Below are 19,931 nucleotides of genomic sequence, written 5' to 3'. Positions count from 1 at the left end.
ACAAACCATTGTGAAATTGCGCGTTTTTTGCTATTTCACTGTCCTTGGAATTTTTCCCTCTTTCCAGTATATCCCATTCAAAAGTACAACTTGTCTCACAAAAAAACAAGTCGGCATATGGCTATGTTGACTGAAAAATAAAAAAAAGTTATGGTTCTTGGAATAAAGGGAGGAAAAAATAAAAGTGCAAAAACGGAAAATTGCCCTGTTATGAAGGGGTTAAAGAAGAACAACAATGCAAATTTCTTTACCAAAGGCGTCATTTAAATCAGTATTACAGCACCATTACAGCCTTGTCTTTACATTGCAAAATCATTTTGATTACATTACATTATCAAATTACATATGGAAGTTTCCATGTACGAATTGTCCATGCACCATACAGTGTTAAAACTTTCTCTACCTTAAGAAACAGCAATATTAAAAAATTACATTTGTTACCAGTTAATTTACAGTCCATTTACAGGTTCACGTTTAGAAATGTTTAAATCCATAAACTTTTTGTTAGAGCTCTTGGATGGCTAGACAAACCTTTAGTTGTAATCAAAGGTTTCTTTTTTGAATGTACACAAATCGTTAACATAAAAAATGTGCTTTGCTGTGTAGATCAGGATAGGACCAGCAGAGTTATTTCATGATCATTGAAAGAGAAGCAACTTAATCTATGACTATCTATCAGGATACTAATACTAAATTTGAAGTACTTGATGTACCTCAAATGTATTATTATGGACTTTAATTTAGTAATGCAGTTTAGAATTAATGGATACATACAGTGGCATGTAATACTTTGGGCACCCTTGGTCAACATTACTTGTTATTGTGAACAGTTAAGCAAGTTGAAGATGAAATGATCTCTAAAAGGGCTAAAATTAAAGATGACACATTTCCTTTGTATTTTAGACAAAAAAAAAGTAGTTTTTTTTACATTTTAAAAATTTCAAAATGGAAAATGGGCAGATGCAAAAGTTTGGATACCCATAAAGATTTGTGTGCTCAGATAACTTTGACTAAGGTTTCAGACCTTAATTAGCCTGTTAGGGTTATGGCTTGTTCACTATCACGTTAGGAAAGGCTAGGAAAATTGTAAGTCAAGATAAGGTCTGGAAGACCAAGCAAAATTTCAGTGAGAGCTGCTCATAGAATTGCTAGAGAGGCAAATCAGAGCTCCTGCTTGACTGCAAAAGACCTTCAGAAAGATTTATCAGTCTGGATTTCTGGTACATTGTTCAGAGACACCTTCATAAATATGGCTCTCATGGAAGAGTCATCAGAAGAAAATCTCCTGCTCCCTCATCATATAATTCAGCATCAGAAGTATGCAAAAGAACATCTAAACAAGTCTGAAGCATTTTGGAAACAAGTCCTTTAGACGGATGAGTTTAAAATAGAACTCTTTGGCCACAATGATCAAAGGTACGTGTGGAGAAAAAAGGGCACATAGTTTCAGGAAAAGAGCATCTCGCCAACCATTAAGCATGGAGGTGGCTCAATCATGCTTTGCAGTTGTGTTGCAGCCAATGGCATGGGGAAGATTTCACGTGTAGTGGGAAGAATGGATTCAATGAAGTTCAACAAATTCTTAATACAAACATAAGACTATCTGGAAAAAAAGCTGATGTTGAAAAGAGGATAGCTTCTACAAATGGATAATGATCCTAAACACATGACAAAATCCACAATAGACTACTTCATAAGACGCAAGCTGAAGATTTTACAATGGTGCTCACAGTCCACTGATCTGAATATCATTAAAAATCTATGGCTAATCCTTAAAATGGCAGTGCATGCAAGACAACCCAGGAATCTCACAGAGCTGGAAGCGTTTTCCAAGGGAGAATGGATGAAAATTCCTCAAACAAGAATTTAATGACTTTTGGCTACAAAAAGCGTTTGCAAGCTGTAATACTGGCAAAAAGGATGTGCTACTAGATACGAACCATGCAGGGTGGCCAAATTTCTGCATCAACCCATTTTCTTTTTTGTAATTTGTAAAATTTAAAAGATTAAAATATAATATAATTTCATCTTCAACTTTCTTAACTGTTCACAATAACAGTAATTTTGACCCGGTGCCCAGACTTTACATGCCACTGTATATTTTAGCGCACTCAAAGTGCTGTAATGTTTGTTTGTATGCTAGTGCAATGTAGTCACCTCCACGTTTATTTAATTTTTCTCGGTGGTGTTTTTTTATATGTCAAAAAATTTAAATTATTCCTCAAAGTTCAATATGCTTGTCAATCTATTCAGAATGATATGGCATACTTAACCTTAGAATGAAATATGAAGAAACATATTGAAATTAACTCTACTTTCAACTGTTTAGGGACATGTGTAAAAACCAGAGCAAATCTCCATCTCCAAATGAGTCCAAGAAGGCCTCAGACAAAGGTAAAACCGTAACCATGTAATTGAACTATTGACTATTGAAACTATTTTAATGTCATTTGCTGTAGCTGAAATAAGTGTTAATTCAAGGTTGTAAGAAAAAAGTTTTATATACTTTATCCATGCCTACCACTGATATCACCAGGGAAAATGATTTTTATTCCTGTTTCCTATTTGAAGTCAAATTCTATTTTTAATTTTATATGATGTATTCTAAAAAATGATAATAGAATTCTTTAAAACAAAAGATTTCTACCACGTATCCACCATGTATTTATCAAAGGGAGCCTGTCAGCAGGATTGTGCTTGTAACCTACACACAGTGTCAGGTCGGCGCCGTTATATTGATTACAATGATACCTGGGTTGATTAAATCCGTCTTGTGGTTGTTGTTTAATCTTTTATATTCAGTTTTGTGTTAGTGAGATTCTCGTGCCCTAAGTCTGGGTATATGGTGCTCTTATTACCTATTCATAATGCTGACTGCTGACAGGTCACTGATCCCTCAGTGACCTGCCCCCTAGTTTTCATAATGAGTACCTAACATACTGAAGAAAGAGACAAAAAATGCTTCTGCAGGCAGGTGCCAGCCGTGGCACCTGCTCTGCAGCATAATCGCATGGTTAGTGTGGCAATAATACATTTTCTTGATGTTCTCCAGTTAGGGAAAAAAATAAATACATTTTGAAAATGGCGCCCGCCGTGCAGTAGCAGCTATAGGTGTCTATAGCTGTGATCCGTTAGCTGCTACTGTGCACGCGCCGGCAGCGCCATCTTACTGGAGAAGAAAAAAATAATTCCTCCTCCAAGATGGCGCAGCCTGTGCAGTAGCAGCTATCGGATCACAGCTAGACACCGATTGCTGCTACTGCACAGGTGCGGATGGCGCCATCCTGGAGGAGGAATTATTTTTTTCTTCTCCAGTCAGATGGCGCATGCACCCCGCCTTAAAGCACCAGAATCTCATTAACTACAAATTTAAAATAAAGATTAAAGAACAACCACAAGACGGATTTCATCAATCAAGGTATCATTTTTTTTATTCAGCATAACGGCGCCGACCTGACACTGTCTGTAGGTTACTGAGCACAATCCTACTGACAGGTTCTCTTTAACCTTGCTTTGTACACTGGAGAGCAGTAGTGCTGTAACCGAAAAGAGCCTTCCCCAAACCGTTACCACAAATTTGGAAACATACAATTGTCCAAAATGTCTTGATGTGCTGAAGAATTCCCTTTACAGGAACTAAGTGGCCTAAGACATCCCAAAGCATTATCCACCCTCAACCAAAGTTTACAGTTGTCACTATGCAATCACACAAGTAATATTCTTTTGACTTTCACCAAACTTAGATTCGTCCGTCAGATTGCCCGATAGAGAAGTTTAATTTGCCACTCCACAGAACACATTTTCACAGCTTTAGGGGTCCACTGGTTGCATGCTATACATCACTCTTGCTGACACTTGTTATTGTGCTTGGTGAGGTAAGGCTTACATGTAGCTGCTCGACCATGGAAACCCATACCATAAACCTCCCGGGCGTAAGTTTTGTGTTGATGTAATGCCAGTAGAGGTTTGGAGCTCGGCAGTTACTGCTTCAGCAGAGCATTGCTGACTTTTTTATACACCATGGGCCTAACCCCTTGTTAACCACTGCTTTGTAATTTGATATGGTCTGCTTCTTCAAGGCTGAGTCGCTTCCACTTTCCAATAATACCACTCACCATTGATTGGGAGTATTTAAGAGGGAAGAAATGTAATGATTGATTTGCTGCAACAATTACTTCCTATTACAGGACCACACTGGTATCAGTCCCAGTTGCTCACAAATATTTGTAAAGACATAGTGTATGGCTATATTTATGGAATTTTATACACCCGTGACAATGGGACTGAATAAAAAATCTGAAATCCGTGATTAACCCCTTTCTTACTATACCGTCCATGTGGGCTGGGCCCGTCTGACCATGGACGGGATAGTACGTCATAGCTGATCAGCTGCGCACACGGGTGACACGCTGACACTAAGTGCCAGGAGTGGTCACAGACCGCTCCCGGCACTTTAACCCCTGATGCACTGCGATCAAACATGAATGATTCTTTTTGGGGGAAAAAAATGGCGTGGGCTCCCGTGCAATTTTCCAAACCAGAGAGGGAAAGCCAGCGGCTGAGGACAGATGTTAATAGCCTAGGAAGGGGAAATACCCATGGAGCTTCCCACGCTATTACTATCAGCTCACAACTGTATTTATTTAGCCTTTCCTGGCTGTTAAAATAGGGGGAACCCCCAAAAAATGACGTTGGGTTTCCCTATAATTAATAACCAGAAATGGCTATGCAGACATATGCAGACTGATATTCATACCCTAGGAAGGGGCCATAGATATTGGCCTACCCTGGCTACAAACACCAGCTCTCAGTTGCCCCAGAATTGGCGCATCTCTAAGATGCACCAATTCTGGCACTTAGCCTCTCTCTTCCCACTTGCTCTGTAGCGGTGGCAAGTGGGTTAATAGTTGTGCAGTCGATGTCACTTTTGTTTTGTCTGGTGACATTAAGTCCACGGCTTAGTAATTGAGAGGTGTCAATAAGACACCTATCCATTACAAATATTGTTGTTACAAGTTAGCTAAAGACACAGCCAGAATAAAGTATTTTAACCCCTTCCCGGCCTGTGACGCCACGTAGGCGTCATGAAAGTCGGTGCCAATCCGACCTGTGACGCTTATGTGGCATCATGGAGGGATCGCGTCCCTGCAAATCGGGTGAAAGGGTTAACTCCAATTTCACCCGTTCTGCAGGGACAGGGGGAGTGGTACTTCAGCCCAGGGGGGGTGGCTTCACCCCCTCGTGGCTACGATCGCTCTAATTGGCTGTTGAAAGTGCAACAGCCAATCAGAGCAATTCGTAATATTTCACCTATAAAAAGTGGTGAAATATTACAATCCAGCCATGGCCGATGCTGCAATATCATCGCCCATGGCTGGAAACCCTGATGTGCCCCCCCCCACAGCCACCGATCGCCTCCCCAGTCCTCCGTTCTGTCCCGTAGTCCCCTCCGTTCGCCTGTCCGCTCCCCACGTGCTCCGATCCCCCCCCCCCCCCGTGCTCCGATCCCCCCCCCCCTGTGCTCCGATCCCCCCCCCCGTGCTCCGATCCCCCCCTCATACTTACCGAGGCTCCCAGAGCCGTCCGTCTTCTCCATGGGCGCCGCCATCTTCCAAAATGACGGGCGCATGCGCAGATTCGTTCCAGGTACATTTTGATCACTGTGATAAAACTTATCACAGTGATCAAAATAAAAAAAATAGTAAATGACCCCCCCCCTTTATCACCCCCATAGGTAGGGACAATAATAAAATAAAGAAAATATTTTTTTTTTTCTGCACTAGGGTTAGGGCTAGGGTTAGGGTTAGAACTAACTAGGGTTAGGGTTAGAATTAGGCTATGTGCACACGGTGCGGAGTTGGCTGCGGATCCGCAGCAGATTGGCCGCTGCGGATTCGTAGCATTTTTCCATCAGGTTTACTGTTATGATCCTAGTGGAAAGGATCGCAAGTTTGACTAGCTAAGTAACTAAACCGACGACCAGCTCTGGGGAAGTGGTATCTGGATTGACCGCAACCTGATCCTATCCGCAAACAACTATAGGCAGCCGTGGAACGTTACCTGAAAATCCTAGACGTCTCTTCACGGCCTGAGAAACTACCTATTCCTAGAGGGAAAGTAAAGTCCTTACTTGCCTCAGAGAAATGACCCCAAAGATATAGAAAAGCCCCCCACAAATATTAACGGTGAGTTAAGGGGAAAGCACAAACGCAGAGATGAAATAGATTTAGCAAATGAGGCCCGCTAACACTAGATAGCAGAAAATAGGAAGGGAGCTGTGCGGTCAATAGAAAACCCTAAGCAAAATATCCACGCACCTAACGGTGCGGGGGAAGCAACTCCGTATCCCAGAGCTTACCAGCAGCAAGAACTCACATATTAGCAAGCTGGACTAACTCATCATATACTGAAATCATATTGCAGACTGATGAGCAAAAAATAATCAAACAGAAACTTAGCTTCTCCAGAAGAGACTGAAAACGAAGATAATCAGGGGAGATCAGAATAGCACTGAATACATCGACAGCCGGCAACAAGTGGAGGTGAAGCAGAGCTAAATAGGAAACTCCCTAGTGCATAACGAGGCAGCTGATTCAGCCACAGATCCGCAGGATAACAAACAAAGCCACCAGGGGGAGCCCAAAAACAAAACTCACACAATACCACCTGTGACCACAAGAGGGAGCCCGAAAACAGAGATCACAACAGTTTACAGTACCATGTAAACCTATGGATAACCAAATCCACTGTGCCCATGGTGCGGAAAATACCGCGCGGAAACGCTGTGTTGTATTTTCTGCAGCATGTCAATTCTTTGTGCGGATTCCTCAGCGTTTTACACCTGTTCTTCAATAGGAATCCGCAGCTGAAATCCGCACGAAAAACACTGGAAATCCGCGGTAAATCCGCAGGTAAAACGCAGTGCCTTTTACCTGCGGATTTTTCAAAAATGGTGCCGAAAAATCTCACACGAATCCGCAACGTGGGCACATAGCCTTAGGGTTAGGGTTGGAATTAGAGTTATGGTTGGAATTAGGGCGAGGATTGGAAATAGGGTTAAGATTAGGCCTGTGGTTAGGGTTAGGGGTGTGTTGGGGTTAGGGTTGTGGTTAGGGTTGGGATTAGGGTTAGGGTTGGGATTAGGGTTAGGGTTGGGATTAGGGTTAGGATTAGGGTTGGGATTAGGGTTATGGGTGTGTCGGGGTTAGGGTTGTGGTTACGGGTGTGTTGGGGTTAGGGTTGTGATTAGGGTCATGGCTAGAGTTGGGATTAGGGTTAGGGGTGTGTTGGGGTGAGTGTTGGAGTTAGAATTGAGGGGCTTCCACTTTTTAGGCACATCAGGGGTCTCCAAACGCAACATGGCGCCACCATTGATTCCAGCCAATCTTGCGTTCAAAAAGTCAAATGGTGCTCCCTCCCTTCCGAGCCCCGACGTGCGCCCAATCAGTGATTTACCCCCACATATGGGGTAACAGCATACTCAGGACAAACTGGGCAACAATTATTGGGGTCCAATTTCTCCTGGTACCCTTGCAAAAATAAAAAATTGCTTGCTAAAACATAATTTTAGAGGAATGAAAAATGATTTTTTATTTTCACGGCTCCGCCTCATAAACTTCTGTGAAGCACTTGGGGGTTCAAAGTGCTCACCACACATCTAGATAAGTTCCTTGGGGGGTCTAGTTTCCAAAATGGGGTCACTTGTGAGGTGTTTCTACTGTTTAGGCACATCAGGGGCTCTGCAAATGTAACGTGATGCCCGCAGACCATTCCATCAAAGTCTGCATTTCAAAAGTCACTACTTCCCTTCCGAGCCCCAACGTGTGCCCAAACAGTGGTTTACCCCTACATACGGGGTATTTGTGTACTTAGGACAAACTGGACAACAACTTTTGGGGTCCAATTACTCCTGTTAGTCTTGTGAAAATAAAAAATTGCGGGCTAAAAAATAATTTTTGAGGAAAGAAAAATGATTTTTTATTTTCACAGCTCTGCGTTATAAACTTCTGTGAAGCACTTGGGGGTTTAAAGTGGTCACCGCACATCTAGATTAGTTCCATGGGAGGTCTAGTTTCCAAAATGGGGTCAGATGTGGGGGGGCTCCAATGTTTAGGCACACAGGGGCACTCCAAACGCGACATGGTGTCCGCTAACGATTGGAGCTAATTTTTCATTCAAAAAGTCAAATGGCGCTCCTTCCCTTGCGAGCCCTGCCGTGTGCCCAAACAGTGGTTTACCCCCACATGTGAGGTATCATTGTACTCAGGAAAAATTGCCCAATAAATTTTAGGATCCATTTTATCCTGTTGCCCATGTGGAAATAAACAAATTGAGGCTAAAAGAAATTTTTTGTGAAAAAAAAAAAGGACTTTTTCATTTTTACGTATCAATTTGTGAAGCACCTGGGGGTTCAAAGTGCTCACTATGCATCTAGATAAGTTCCTTGGGGGGTCTAGTTTCCAAAATGGGGTCACATGTGGAGGAGCTCCAATGTTTAGGTACACAGGGGCTCTCCAAACGCGACATGGTGTCTGCTAGCGATTGGAGCTAATTTTTCATTCAAAAGTAAGATGGCGCTCCTTCCCTTCCGAGCCTTGCCGTGTGCACAAACAGTGGTTTGTGACCACATATGAGGTATTGGTGTACTCAGGAGCAATTGCCCAACACATTTTAGGATCCATTTTATCCTGTTGCCCATGTGAAAATGAAAAAATTGAGGATAAAAGAAATTTTTTGTGAAAAAAAGTACTTTTTCATTTTTACGGATCAATTTGTGAAGCACCGGGGGGTTCAAAGTGCTCACTATGCATCTAGATGAGCTCCTTGGGGGGGGTCTAGTTTCCAAAATGGTGTCAGTTGTGGGGGGGCTCCAATGTTTAGGCACACAGGGGCACTCCAAACGCGACATTGTGTCCGCTAAAGATTGGAGCTAATTTTTCATTCAAAAAGTCAAATGGCGCTCCTTCCCTTCCGAGCCCTGTCGTGCGCCCAACAGTGGTTCCCCCCCACATATGGGGTATCGGCGTACTCAGGACAAATTGTACAATAACTTTTGGGGTCCAGTTTCTCTTTTTACCCTTGGGAAAATAAAAAAATTGTTGCTAAAAGATCATTTTTGTGACTAAAAAGTTAAATGTTCATTTTTTCCTTCCATGTTGCTTCTGCTGCTGTGAAGCACCTGAAGGGTTAATAAATTTCTTGAATGTGGTTTTGAGGACCTTGAGGGGTGCAGTTTTTAGAATGGTGTCACTTTTGGGTATTTTCTGCCATATAGACCCCTCAAACTGACGTCAAATGTGAGGTGGTCCCTAAAAAAAATGGTTTTGTAAATTTCGTTGTAAAAATGAGAAATTGCTGGTCAAATTTGAACCCTTATAACATCCTAGCAAAAAAAAATTTTGTTTCCAAAATTGTGCTGATGTAAAGTAGACATGTGGGTAATGTTATTTATTAACTATTTTGTGTCACATAACTCTCTTGTTTAACAGAATAAAAATTCAAAATTTGAAAATTGCAAAATTTTCAAAATTTTAGCCAAATTTGCATTTTTTTCACAAATAAATGTACCACTAACATGAAGCCCAATATGTCACGAAAAAACAATCTCAGAACCGCTAGAATCCGTTGAAGCGTTCCTGAGTTATTACCTCATAAAGGGACACTGGTCAGAATTGCAAAAAACGGCCAGGTCATTAAGGTCAAAATAGGCTGGGTTATGAAGGGGTTAATGAAATAAAACACTACACAGTATCGCATCTTTATAATACTCCTAATTTCTGCGTCGCCCTCGTTCTCCTGTAATAAAACTAAAATAAAAAGCCAACAATATGCCATACCTGTCCTTCATTGTGTTCCACGCTATAATCCATATCTGGGGTATATACAGTTTACAACCAGGATAATATACAATACAATATCCCACATCATCCCGTCAGCCAGAGCCATCGGACTGCTACAACCAATATCCCACATCATCCTGTCAGCCAGAGCCACGTCACTACTTACACTAATATCCCACATCATCCCGTCAGAGCCACCGAATTACTACCCCTAATATCCCATATCATCCAGCCAAAGCCACCGGACTACTACCCCTAATATCCCACATCATCCCATCAGTACCACCGGACTACTACCCCTAATATACCAGATCATTCCGTCAGCCAGAGCCACCGGACTACTACCACTAATATCCCACATCATCCAGCCAAAGCCACCGGTCTACAACCCCTAATATCTCACATCATGCCAACAGAACCACTGGACTACTGCCCCTAATATCCCACATCATCCCATCAGAGCCACCAGACTACTACCCCTAATATCCCATATCATCCCATCAACCACGGATTTCTACCCTTAATATCCCACATCATCCAGTCAGCCAAAGCCACCGGACTACTACCACTAATATCCCACATCATCCCATCAGTCAGAGCCACCGGAAAGCTACCACTAATATCCCACATCATCCCGTCAGCCAGAGCCACCGGAAAGCTACCCCTAATATCCCACATCATCCCGTCAGCCAGCGCCACCGGATTATTACCACTAATATCCCACATCATCCCATCAGCCAGAGCCACCGGAAAACTACCCCTAATATCCCACATCATCCCATCAGCCAGAGCCACCGGACTACTACCCCTAATATCCCACATCATCCCATCAGCCAGAGCCACCGGACTACTACCCCTAATTTCACACGTCATCCAGCCAGAGCCACTGAACTACTAACCCTAATATCCCACATCATCCCGCCAGCCAGAGCCAATGGGCTACTACCCCTAATATCCCACATCATCCAGCCATAGCCACCGGACTACTACCCCTAATATCCCACATCATCCCGTCAGAACCAACATTGTCAGGTTGGCGCTGTTGCACCGATTAAAATGATACCTGGGTTGGAGAAATCAGTTTTGTGTTTTTTTTTTTTTTTTTTAATCTGTGTTTTAATTTTTAAGTTAATGAGATTCTTCATGCTAGACAAAGAGAAGTTCCTGATTCTGGGCTCCCCCTGCAGTCTGTGGCAGAGGGTGGTCTGTGTCGGCACGGTAATAAATTGTGTTATTTCCAGCTTTACAGAAGGACGATAACACCATAGAAATGATAAGAATAATAGGCCTCAGTTACCACAACTGTGTACAAGGAAAACTGTTGCTCATAGCAACCAATCACAGCTCAGCTTTCATTTTTTAAACCGCTCTGGTGAAATGAAAGATGCTTAGTGATTGGTTGCGGAGTGGGCAGGGCTATGTGGAGTGTGCGTGGCCAATGCATACACACACACACATTCAGCTTTATGTATTAGATATATGTTTTGAAGAATATTTCTTTTTAAAGTGATGTGTCAATGACAGAGAACTGTATGTAAAAGCTCATGTTAAAATCGCATTGCATACGGTTGTCATACGGATACTAGATGTGAGGAAATCGCATTGCAAACGGATTACACACGGATCACCATACAGAGAACATTGGTGCGATTCTTGGCAGTCAAAATCGTACCGTTTTTGTTTTTTATTAAATAGGTTGAGTGTGATCCCGGCATTCGTGGAATTCAGATGTCTGTGAAATACGGTCCTTGTACGGACCACAATGTACGGACTTGGCCGCAGGGCAAACTTTTAAATTCCTATTTTGCATCCATGTTGTCTAAGATAGCAATTGTAACGTCAACTGATCTTCATAGTGCCACCAAACGAATAAAAGAATCCACGCTATCCATAAACAGAGAGATGATGAAGGAACACTTAGCTAATTTAAATTAATTTAAATCTCCTGGTTCAGATGAATCACATTGTAGGGTACTGAACGAGTTAGCATTGGAAATTGCAGAACCACTAGCCAGAATCCTGGAGAACAGGAGAAGTCCCAGAAGATTGGAGAAGGACAAATGTTGTCCCTATCTTCAAAAAAGGAAAGAAGACGGAGCCAGGAAATTACAGGCCAGTTAGCCTCACTACTATACCAGGAAAGATATTTGAACAAATTTATAAACATCATGTATGTAAGTACTTGGATAAGAATACAGTAATTAACCAGAGGCAGCATGTGTTTGTAGCAAACAAGTCATGCCAGACTAATCTAATTTTTTTCTATGATGGAATCATTGACTGGGTGGATCAGGGAAATGCGGTAGATATGGCATATCTCAACTTCAGCAAAGTATTAGATAAATTATCTCATGCTATCCTTATTGAAAAAAATAACTAATTATGTGTTTAATAAGGCTACAGTTAGATGGATTCATAACTGGCTCAGTGATTGTACTCAAAGAGTGGTAATAAATGGTTGCACATTCAATTGGAAGAGTGTTTTAAGTGGGGTACCACAAGGCTCTGTCCTTGTCCCAGTGTTGTTGAACATGTTTATAAATTATCTAGATAAGGGAACTGGAGGTAAACTAATCAAATTTGCAGATGATGCAAAGCTAGGAGGGATTGCTAACACTAGAGAAGAGCCCGGAAGGATTCAGAAGGATCTAGATATGCCTGAACAATGGGCAGCGACTAAAGAATGTTAATTAATAGGGAGAAATGCAACATTCTACATCTGGGCAAGAAAAATGAAAATTACATCTATAGAATGGAAGGAATAGAACTAAGCGACAGCACGTGTGAAAAAGACTTGGGTATACAAATAGATCACAGACTGCACATGAGTCAGCAGTGTGATGCAGCAGCAAAAAAGGCAAACACAGTTCTAGGATGTATTAAGAGAAGAATAGAGTCTAGATCAGGGGTCTCAAACGCAATTCCTCGAGGGCTGCAAACCATACGTGTTTTCAAGATTTCCTTAGCATTGCACAAGGTGCTGTAATCATTATGTGTGTAGGTGGTTAAATTATCACCTGTGCAGTACAAGGAAATCCTGAAAACATGACCTGTTTGCAGCCCTTGAGGAATGCAGTTTGAGACCTGGTCTAGATTAAGTCATTATCCCCCTCTATTCCTCCTTGTTCAGGCCTCATCTGAAATATTGTGTCCAGTTCTGGGCACCACATTTTGAAAAAGACATTGAAAAACTAGAACAAGTTCAGAGAAGAGCTACCAGGATGCAAAGCGGACTGCAAAGTATGTCCTATGAGGAACGGTTAAAGGATCAGGGAATATTTAGCTTGCAAAAACAAGGCTAAGAGGAGACTTAATAGCTGTCTACAAATATCTGAAGGGATGTTAGTGTAGAGGGATCATCATTAGTCTCATTTGCACATGGAAACACGAGAAGCAATGGAATGAAAGTGAAGGGAGAAGATACAGATTAGATATTGGGAAAAAAAAAATTCTTGACAGTGAGGGTGATCAATGAGTGGAACAGGCTGTCACGAGAGGTGGTGAGTTCTCCTAGAACGGAAGTCTTCAAACAGATGCTGGACAGACATCTGTCTGAGATGGTTTAGTGAATCCTGCTTTGACACAATGACCCTTGAGGTCCCTTCCAACGCTAACATTCTAGGAGTCTAACCCAAACGCCTCAGCCTCCTAGGCATATATACGGACCAGCGTCAGCATTCAGCCATGATTTCCCTGCTGCCATTCTAGCTCTGTCTCTCTGTTAATATGACCTAGAAGAAAATGATATGTGAAAAAAACCTTTAAACCATGCTGTGAAGGAACGAGTTAAAGGGGTATTCCCATAAGATCATATTCCAATATGTAGTAGGTATAATAGTAATATTAGCAAATACTTCCAATTAGACATGTAGTATAGTTCTTTGAGTCGCTATGTCGCTTACCCCACATGCAAGGCATTGCAGTAGCGCGAGTGTCCATGCTTACGACCAATAACAGCTAACTAACCATCACTATAATAGTGGTCATTACCCTAGATATCCAAGCTACTGCAATGCCCTGCACATGTGGGAAGTGACATAGGTTTTCAGAAGAACTATACTACATTTCTAATTGTAGTTATTTGCTGATATTCTTGTTATAGCTACTTCATATTGGGATAGGATCTTGGAGATTGGAATACCTTTTTAAATAACAAAGTCAAGCCTTTTTTAAGACACCTTTTGTAAAAAAAAAATTGAAGAGAAAAAGATAGGAAACATGTCTAAGATAGCATCATAAACAGGTTAAGCTATTATTAAACCTACTTATTTCAGAATATAATTTAGCTAAACATTAGATTGTTTCATTATATCTGTATGACATTTTCCTGTTATTCTGCCACAGACCTTTATTGCAATGCTATAGTCCTATCACCATCACATTATTCTTTACTACACTGTGTTCTTCCCCAGTAATTCATAGATTGTGAGGCCACTGGTCATTCTCCAGGCCAGTTTGCCATATTTCTACTGCAGCCGTATCTCGGCAGGCTTTCGTTTGTTAAAAGAGTTCTTTTTGTTGCGGTGAGCACTTTGAAGAGACAGTCAAGAGCAATGTATGACGACTTAAGACTGTGGGAGAGACTTTACATTGCTGCAGTGTTGCTAAGGCTCCTGGAACTCTGTGCTAAAAACAGAAGCCAATCGCTGAACACTGGGTAGTGTTTTGTGACCAGTAGAGATCTGTGTGTTGTGAGTACACTACGGAGACCGCAAGAACTCGGCAATCCTCAATACTCATTTGTTTTTTTTAAGTTTCCTGTTCATTATCTAAAACCCAAAGTGATGCATGCAAAACCGCTTCTCAAGGCTATTGACATAGTTTGAAGCAGAAAAAAAGTGATGACTTCGTATTGCGAGATAAAAAGACGGAATTGCCTAAAATATTACCCAAAAGCTGCGTCAATTAAGACATAGTGTATAACCAATGTACGAAACTCCAAAATATCAGTATGTCCAGTGCACCTTCAGTGTCAGATTGCATTTTAACCCATCGTAGTGCAGTAACTTGATTTTAAAACATCAGTATTTTTGCCTGTTGTTTCAATGTTTTCACATTCTCTACTGCAGTTTTAATAAAGGATATTGCTCATTATGTAAAAAACAGAGAGTACATGTGCACTAACGCCACAGTTTCATTTAAGGCCAGGGTCACACTTGCGTAGATTCTCTCATGCAAGTACAGGGGCGGAGAAGATTTAATTTCTCCATCTTCTCTATTTTCTGTTTTGAGCATCTCATCCGAGTGCAGTGCAATGTGTCACACGCACCCATAGGCTTGTATGGGTGACGAGTTGGCATGAGAAGAAAAATTGCAGATTTACACTGCACCATAGTGTAACATTGGAGGAGTGTCCGATTAAAACGTCATATAGCACTGTTGTAAGGTGACTGCGCCCTTGTGGTGCATCCTAGCGGCTGGATTCAGACTAGCGTCTAAGCTTCTGCTTAGGACAGAAAAATTGTGACTACGGTAGGTCAGATTTTATTGATCTGTTATGGGATCTGTTGGGTTTCCCCCTTTCGGTGAATCTAAATAGATACAGGTCCTTCTCAAACAATTAGCATATAGTGTTAAATTTCATTATTTACCATAATGTAATGATTACAATTAAACTTTCATATATTATAGATTCATTATCCACCAACTGAAATTTGTCAGGTCTTTTATTGTTTTAATACTGATGATTTTGGCCTACAACTCCTGATAACCCAAAAAACCTGTCTCAATAAATTAGCATATCAAGAAAAGGTTCTCTAAACGACCTATTACCCTAATCTTCTGAATCAACTAATTAACTCTAAACACATGCAAAAGATACCTGAGGCTTTTAAAAACTCCCTGCCTGGTTCATTACTCAAAACCCCCATCATGGGTAAGACTAGCGACCTGACAGATGTCAAGAAGGCCATCATTGACACCCTCAAGCAAGAGGGTAAGACCCAGAAAGAAATTTCTCAACAAATAGGCTGTTCCCAGAGTGCTGTATCAAGGCACCTCAATGGTAAGTCTGTTGGAAGGAAACAATGTGGCAGAAAACGCTGTACAACGAGAAGAGGTGACCGGACCCTGAGGAAGATTGTGGAGAAGGACCGATTCCAGACCTTGGGGAACCTGAGGAAGCAGTGGACTGAGTCTGGTGTGGAAACATCCAGAGCCACCGTGCACAGGCGTGTGCAGGAAATGGGCTACAGGTGCCGCATTCCCCAGGTAAAGCCACTTTTGAACCATAAACAGCGGCAGAAGCGCCTGACCTGGGCTACAGAGAAGCAGCACTGGACTGTTGCTAAGTGGTCCCAAGTACTTTTTTCTGATGAAAGCAAATTTTGCATGTCATTCGGAAATCAAGGTGCCAGAGTCTGGAGGAAGACTGGGGAGAAGGAAATGCCAAAATGCCTGAAGTCCAGTGTCAAGTACCCAGTCAGTGATGGTGTGGGGTGCCATGTCAGCTGCTGGTGTTGGTCCACTGTGTTTCATCAAGGGCAGGGTCAATGCAGCTAGCTATCAGGAGATTTTGGAGCACTTCATGCTTCCTGGCACCTGCTCACAGTGCCAAAACCACTGGTAAATGGTTTACTGACCATGGTATTACTGTGCTCAATTGGCCTGCCAACTCTCCTGACCTGAACCCCATAGAGAATCTGTGGGATATTGTGAAGAGAAAGTTGAGAGACGCAAGACCCAACACTCTGGATGAGCTTAAGGCCGCTATTGAAGCATCCTGGGCCTCCATAACATCTCAGCAGTGTCACAGGCTGATTGCCTCCATGCCACGCCGCATTGAAGCGGTCATTTCTGCCAAAGGATTCCCGACCAAGTATTGAGTACATAACTGAACATTATTATTTGATGGTTTTTTTGTTTGTTATTAAAAAACACTTTTATTTGATTGGACGGTTGAAATATGCTAATTTATTGAGACAGGTTTTTTGGGTTATCAGGAGTTGTAGGCCAAAATCATCAGTATTAAAACAATAAAAGACCTGACAAATTTCAGTTGGTGGATAATGAATCTATAATATATGAAAGTTTAATTGTAATCATTACATTATGGTAAATAATGAAATTTAACACTATATGCTAATTTTTTGAGAAGGACCTGTATGTTTTTTCACTTTTAATCAGTTAAGGTAAATGAAAAAACACGTTTTTCCTTTATTTTCTTGAAGACAGCATAACAACATCTTTTTTGATGGCATCCGTAAATAGACCTTGTGATCGGTTGTGAGGGCTACCAGTGGGATGTCAAAATTCAGTCCTCTACGAGAAGTCAACTTTAAGTTATAACTACCGTAATTCCCACTACTGACTGTTGTTTTTCATCATACAAAAAAAAAACCCCATACATCCAATACTTGCGTATATGAGAGTACAACCCCCAAAAAGCTGTAGTATCAGTGAAAAGTACAAGTATGGAAGTATTTTCTGCCTGCCTTGTACATTTCTTGGGGCTGAAAGGTGTTAATGTAGACTGCAGTAATTCCAGAAGTATTTGGCTATATGCCCACAACGTCTTTTAAATGCAGGTGAATCCCTGAGTTTTTCAAGCATAAGACAGTTTAGGAATCTCTAGCCTTTTTTGTACCTTAAGTATCTTTTGTATTGTTTTATTGGTCATTTCCTCATCGTTTTTCTGACTGTTTTGGATTCTGGTGTATTTTTTTTTTTTTAGTTTAGGGTTTATCCATGGTTTTTGTGACAATTTTTTTACTGTAGTTTTCAACTTGTTTTTTCACTCCATTGAATATGAAAAGAAATGGATAAAGTTTTTTTTTATTCGAAAACGAAGGCAAAACTCTCCAAAAGACGTATGGGCATCTTTTGAGCTTTTCCAACCTGAAAACGCCAGAAAAATGGTCAGGTTATTTCTTTTAACGTCTTGGTGTTTTTAGAAACCTGAAGCGGTTAAGACATTCAAAAGCCTGACCGTATGCATATTAAGTCGGTTTCCCATAGAAATGCATACGTTCATTTTTTTGGTTGTTTTCTGATAGGTTTCTTGGACAATTTTCACTGCAAAACCCGCCTGAAAAAGACATTTACTTTTAGGTAAATTCTGTATATCTGATTGAAAATCGGATGATTATACATATGGATGTCTGAACCCAGCCTAACTGGCCAAGAACAGCAGGTGATTAGAAATGGATAGTACAGAAGGTAATTAGAAGTGGATGCAGCTGATTCCTCCTCACAGTTGTCTCAGGACAGAATATTCCATCCACTGGGGTCATGGAAGCTGCTCATTTTGCTATTCCCAATGTCTGCTCTTTGGGTAGTGGAATTGCAATGGTGCAGGCCTCTTGGTAGTTTGAAAAACCATGGGTGTTAAAGGATACTCAGGGAGGGAGTGGCCAAGCCCACCGCTGCCAACAGTTTGTCAGGGAACTCCTATGCCTCCATTCATCATTGCAATTACGCAATTGACTGACAAGGGATGGATAAGGCCGCTGATTCTTCCACAGCTAGGCCAGTTATAGGGGAGCTCACTTCTGATTCCAGCTCATGGAATATATATGTATAACACATACATACACATTCTGGTACGGTCACTGCCAACTCCACAGCTACAGGTAACATATGGCTTCAGGGGCACGGTTTTAAGAGCAAAAGGACAGAGCTATTAATATTTTATATATGTAATCCAGAAAGGTAGGCAGTTTATATACAAAAATGATACAAAATGGGAACAAAACAATATGATATATACAGTTACATAAAATAAAAAGGAATAATGAAAGAGAATTGCTAAATCTGATGTTGCAGGAATGGCTCTTATCTTTATGGAGGAAAACACTTCGATTGGGAAAATGGAACATGCTCACAACGAATTTATGTTTTCCAGAATGTACAAAGACAGAGACCCTAAGTCTGTTTTATAAGCTCAAGGCTATGCCCACATACTTTCTTTTGGTGAGCTTACATGGTGGCTGGTTGAGGGATGTTCTAGGCCCTTCAGGATTCCATGAGATCTCGAATTTACAGGATATCTTTGCCCCTGGAGATCCCAGGTGGTAAATATTGTCGTCATGTTTCTTTTCGTGATTTTACTTTTGCATAGAGCTCAAAAATGGCCTGGATAGTATTATTCATCAGCCCATTATTAAGTTGGAGGGGTTCTGCTGGCCATATAGTGATGTGAGTGAATACGTTATGTTCGTCCCTTCGCTACGACGCCGATAATATATATCACATAATTATCTTATCTCTGTAAACCCCAATATTAATTCCTGGCTCAAATAGGTCTAAGAAGATGTTTTGGGCAGAGGAAGCTCTATCCCTGGGAAAGTTAATCCCCCTCCTCTGCGTAAATGAATCTGTCTTCTTCCCAGTAAATCTCCCTGCTATAATTATCTGATCACTGCAGGAGGTCCATACTTCAATGGAGGTTGCATTGTTAGTTCTTTCTTTTCCCTAGCTATAGTTAATCCCATATTTCAATGTGAGGGGGACTTGTACCCTCCCCGGAGATGCCTTTTTGTATTTTAATTTTTCTCTATGACAATAGTAAACCATAGATATAAGCGGGAAAACTAAGTTTATGAAAAGTAGACTAGAGAAGTTGAATATTTGATGTCAGTCCTTCACACTTTTATAGTTTTTGTAACCAAATCTTTATATTCTAATAATTGTTCTCCTACCTATAGGATTTAGAAAAAACGGCATTGTGTGAAATAAAACGTTTAGTATAAAATTAATTTAATTACAATAATTGTAAATGTTTGATAAAACACTTTCAGCATGTCCTTACCTGTGTTTGTCTTTGGCCTCAGAAGCTGAATCATCAGTGAATCAATCAGAAACTGAATGGGAGAGGAGTTACTGGAATGAGAACATTTCACCAATTCTGCAGGCTCTGGAGGCAGCACAGCAAGGTAAGCCTGATTTGTAAGCCTTTTAAAACATTGAATATGATTAACCTTTGATAAATGATTGGTATTTCTGAAAATGTGTAGCTTGAAAAAATATGTTTGATTTTACTGTTTTGTTTCTTATCCTTTTGTTGTATTATAGAAAGACCCTTTACTAGTGATGAGTGAATATACTCGTTACTCGAGATTTCTCGAGCACGCTCGGGTGTCCTCCAAGTATTTT

The 19,931-nt window shown here is 41.1% G+C and overlaps 1 protein-coding gene across 4 annotated transcripts in view; it reads left to right on the top strand.

The window, feature by feature from the left end:
- Positions 1-19,931, top strand: part of ARMC2 (armadillo repeat containing 2) — a 193,542-nt gene that overhangs the window by 88,919 nt on the left and 84,692 nt on the right. For all 4 annotated transcript variants that reach the window (XM_077289590.1, XM_077289591.1, XM_077289589.1 and 1 more), the window contains exons 6-7: positions 2,330-2,394; positions 19,610-19,711. In XM_077289590.1, the coding sequence (XP_077145705.1) occupies positions 2,330-2,394; positions 19,610-19,711 (167 nt within the window). The remainder of the gene's footprint in view (positions 1-2,329; positions 2,395-19,609; positions 19,712-19,931) is intronic.

Source organism: Ranitomeya variabilis, chromosome 2 (assembly GCF_051348905.1).
Source record: "Ranitomeya variabilis isolate aRanVar5 chromosome 2, aRanVar5.hap1, whole genome shotgun sequence".
Taxonomy (NCBI): domain Eukaryota; kingdom Metazoa; phylum Chordata; class Amphibia; order Anura; family Dendrobatidae; genus Ranitomeya; species Ranitomeya variabilis.
The sequence above is the reverse complement of the archived record's forward strand: the minus strand, read 5'-3'. Positions and strand labels throughout refer to the sequence as shown.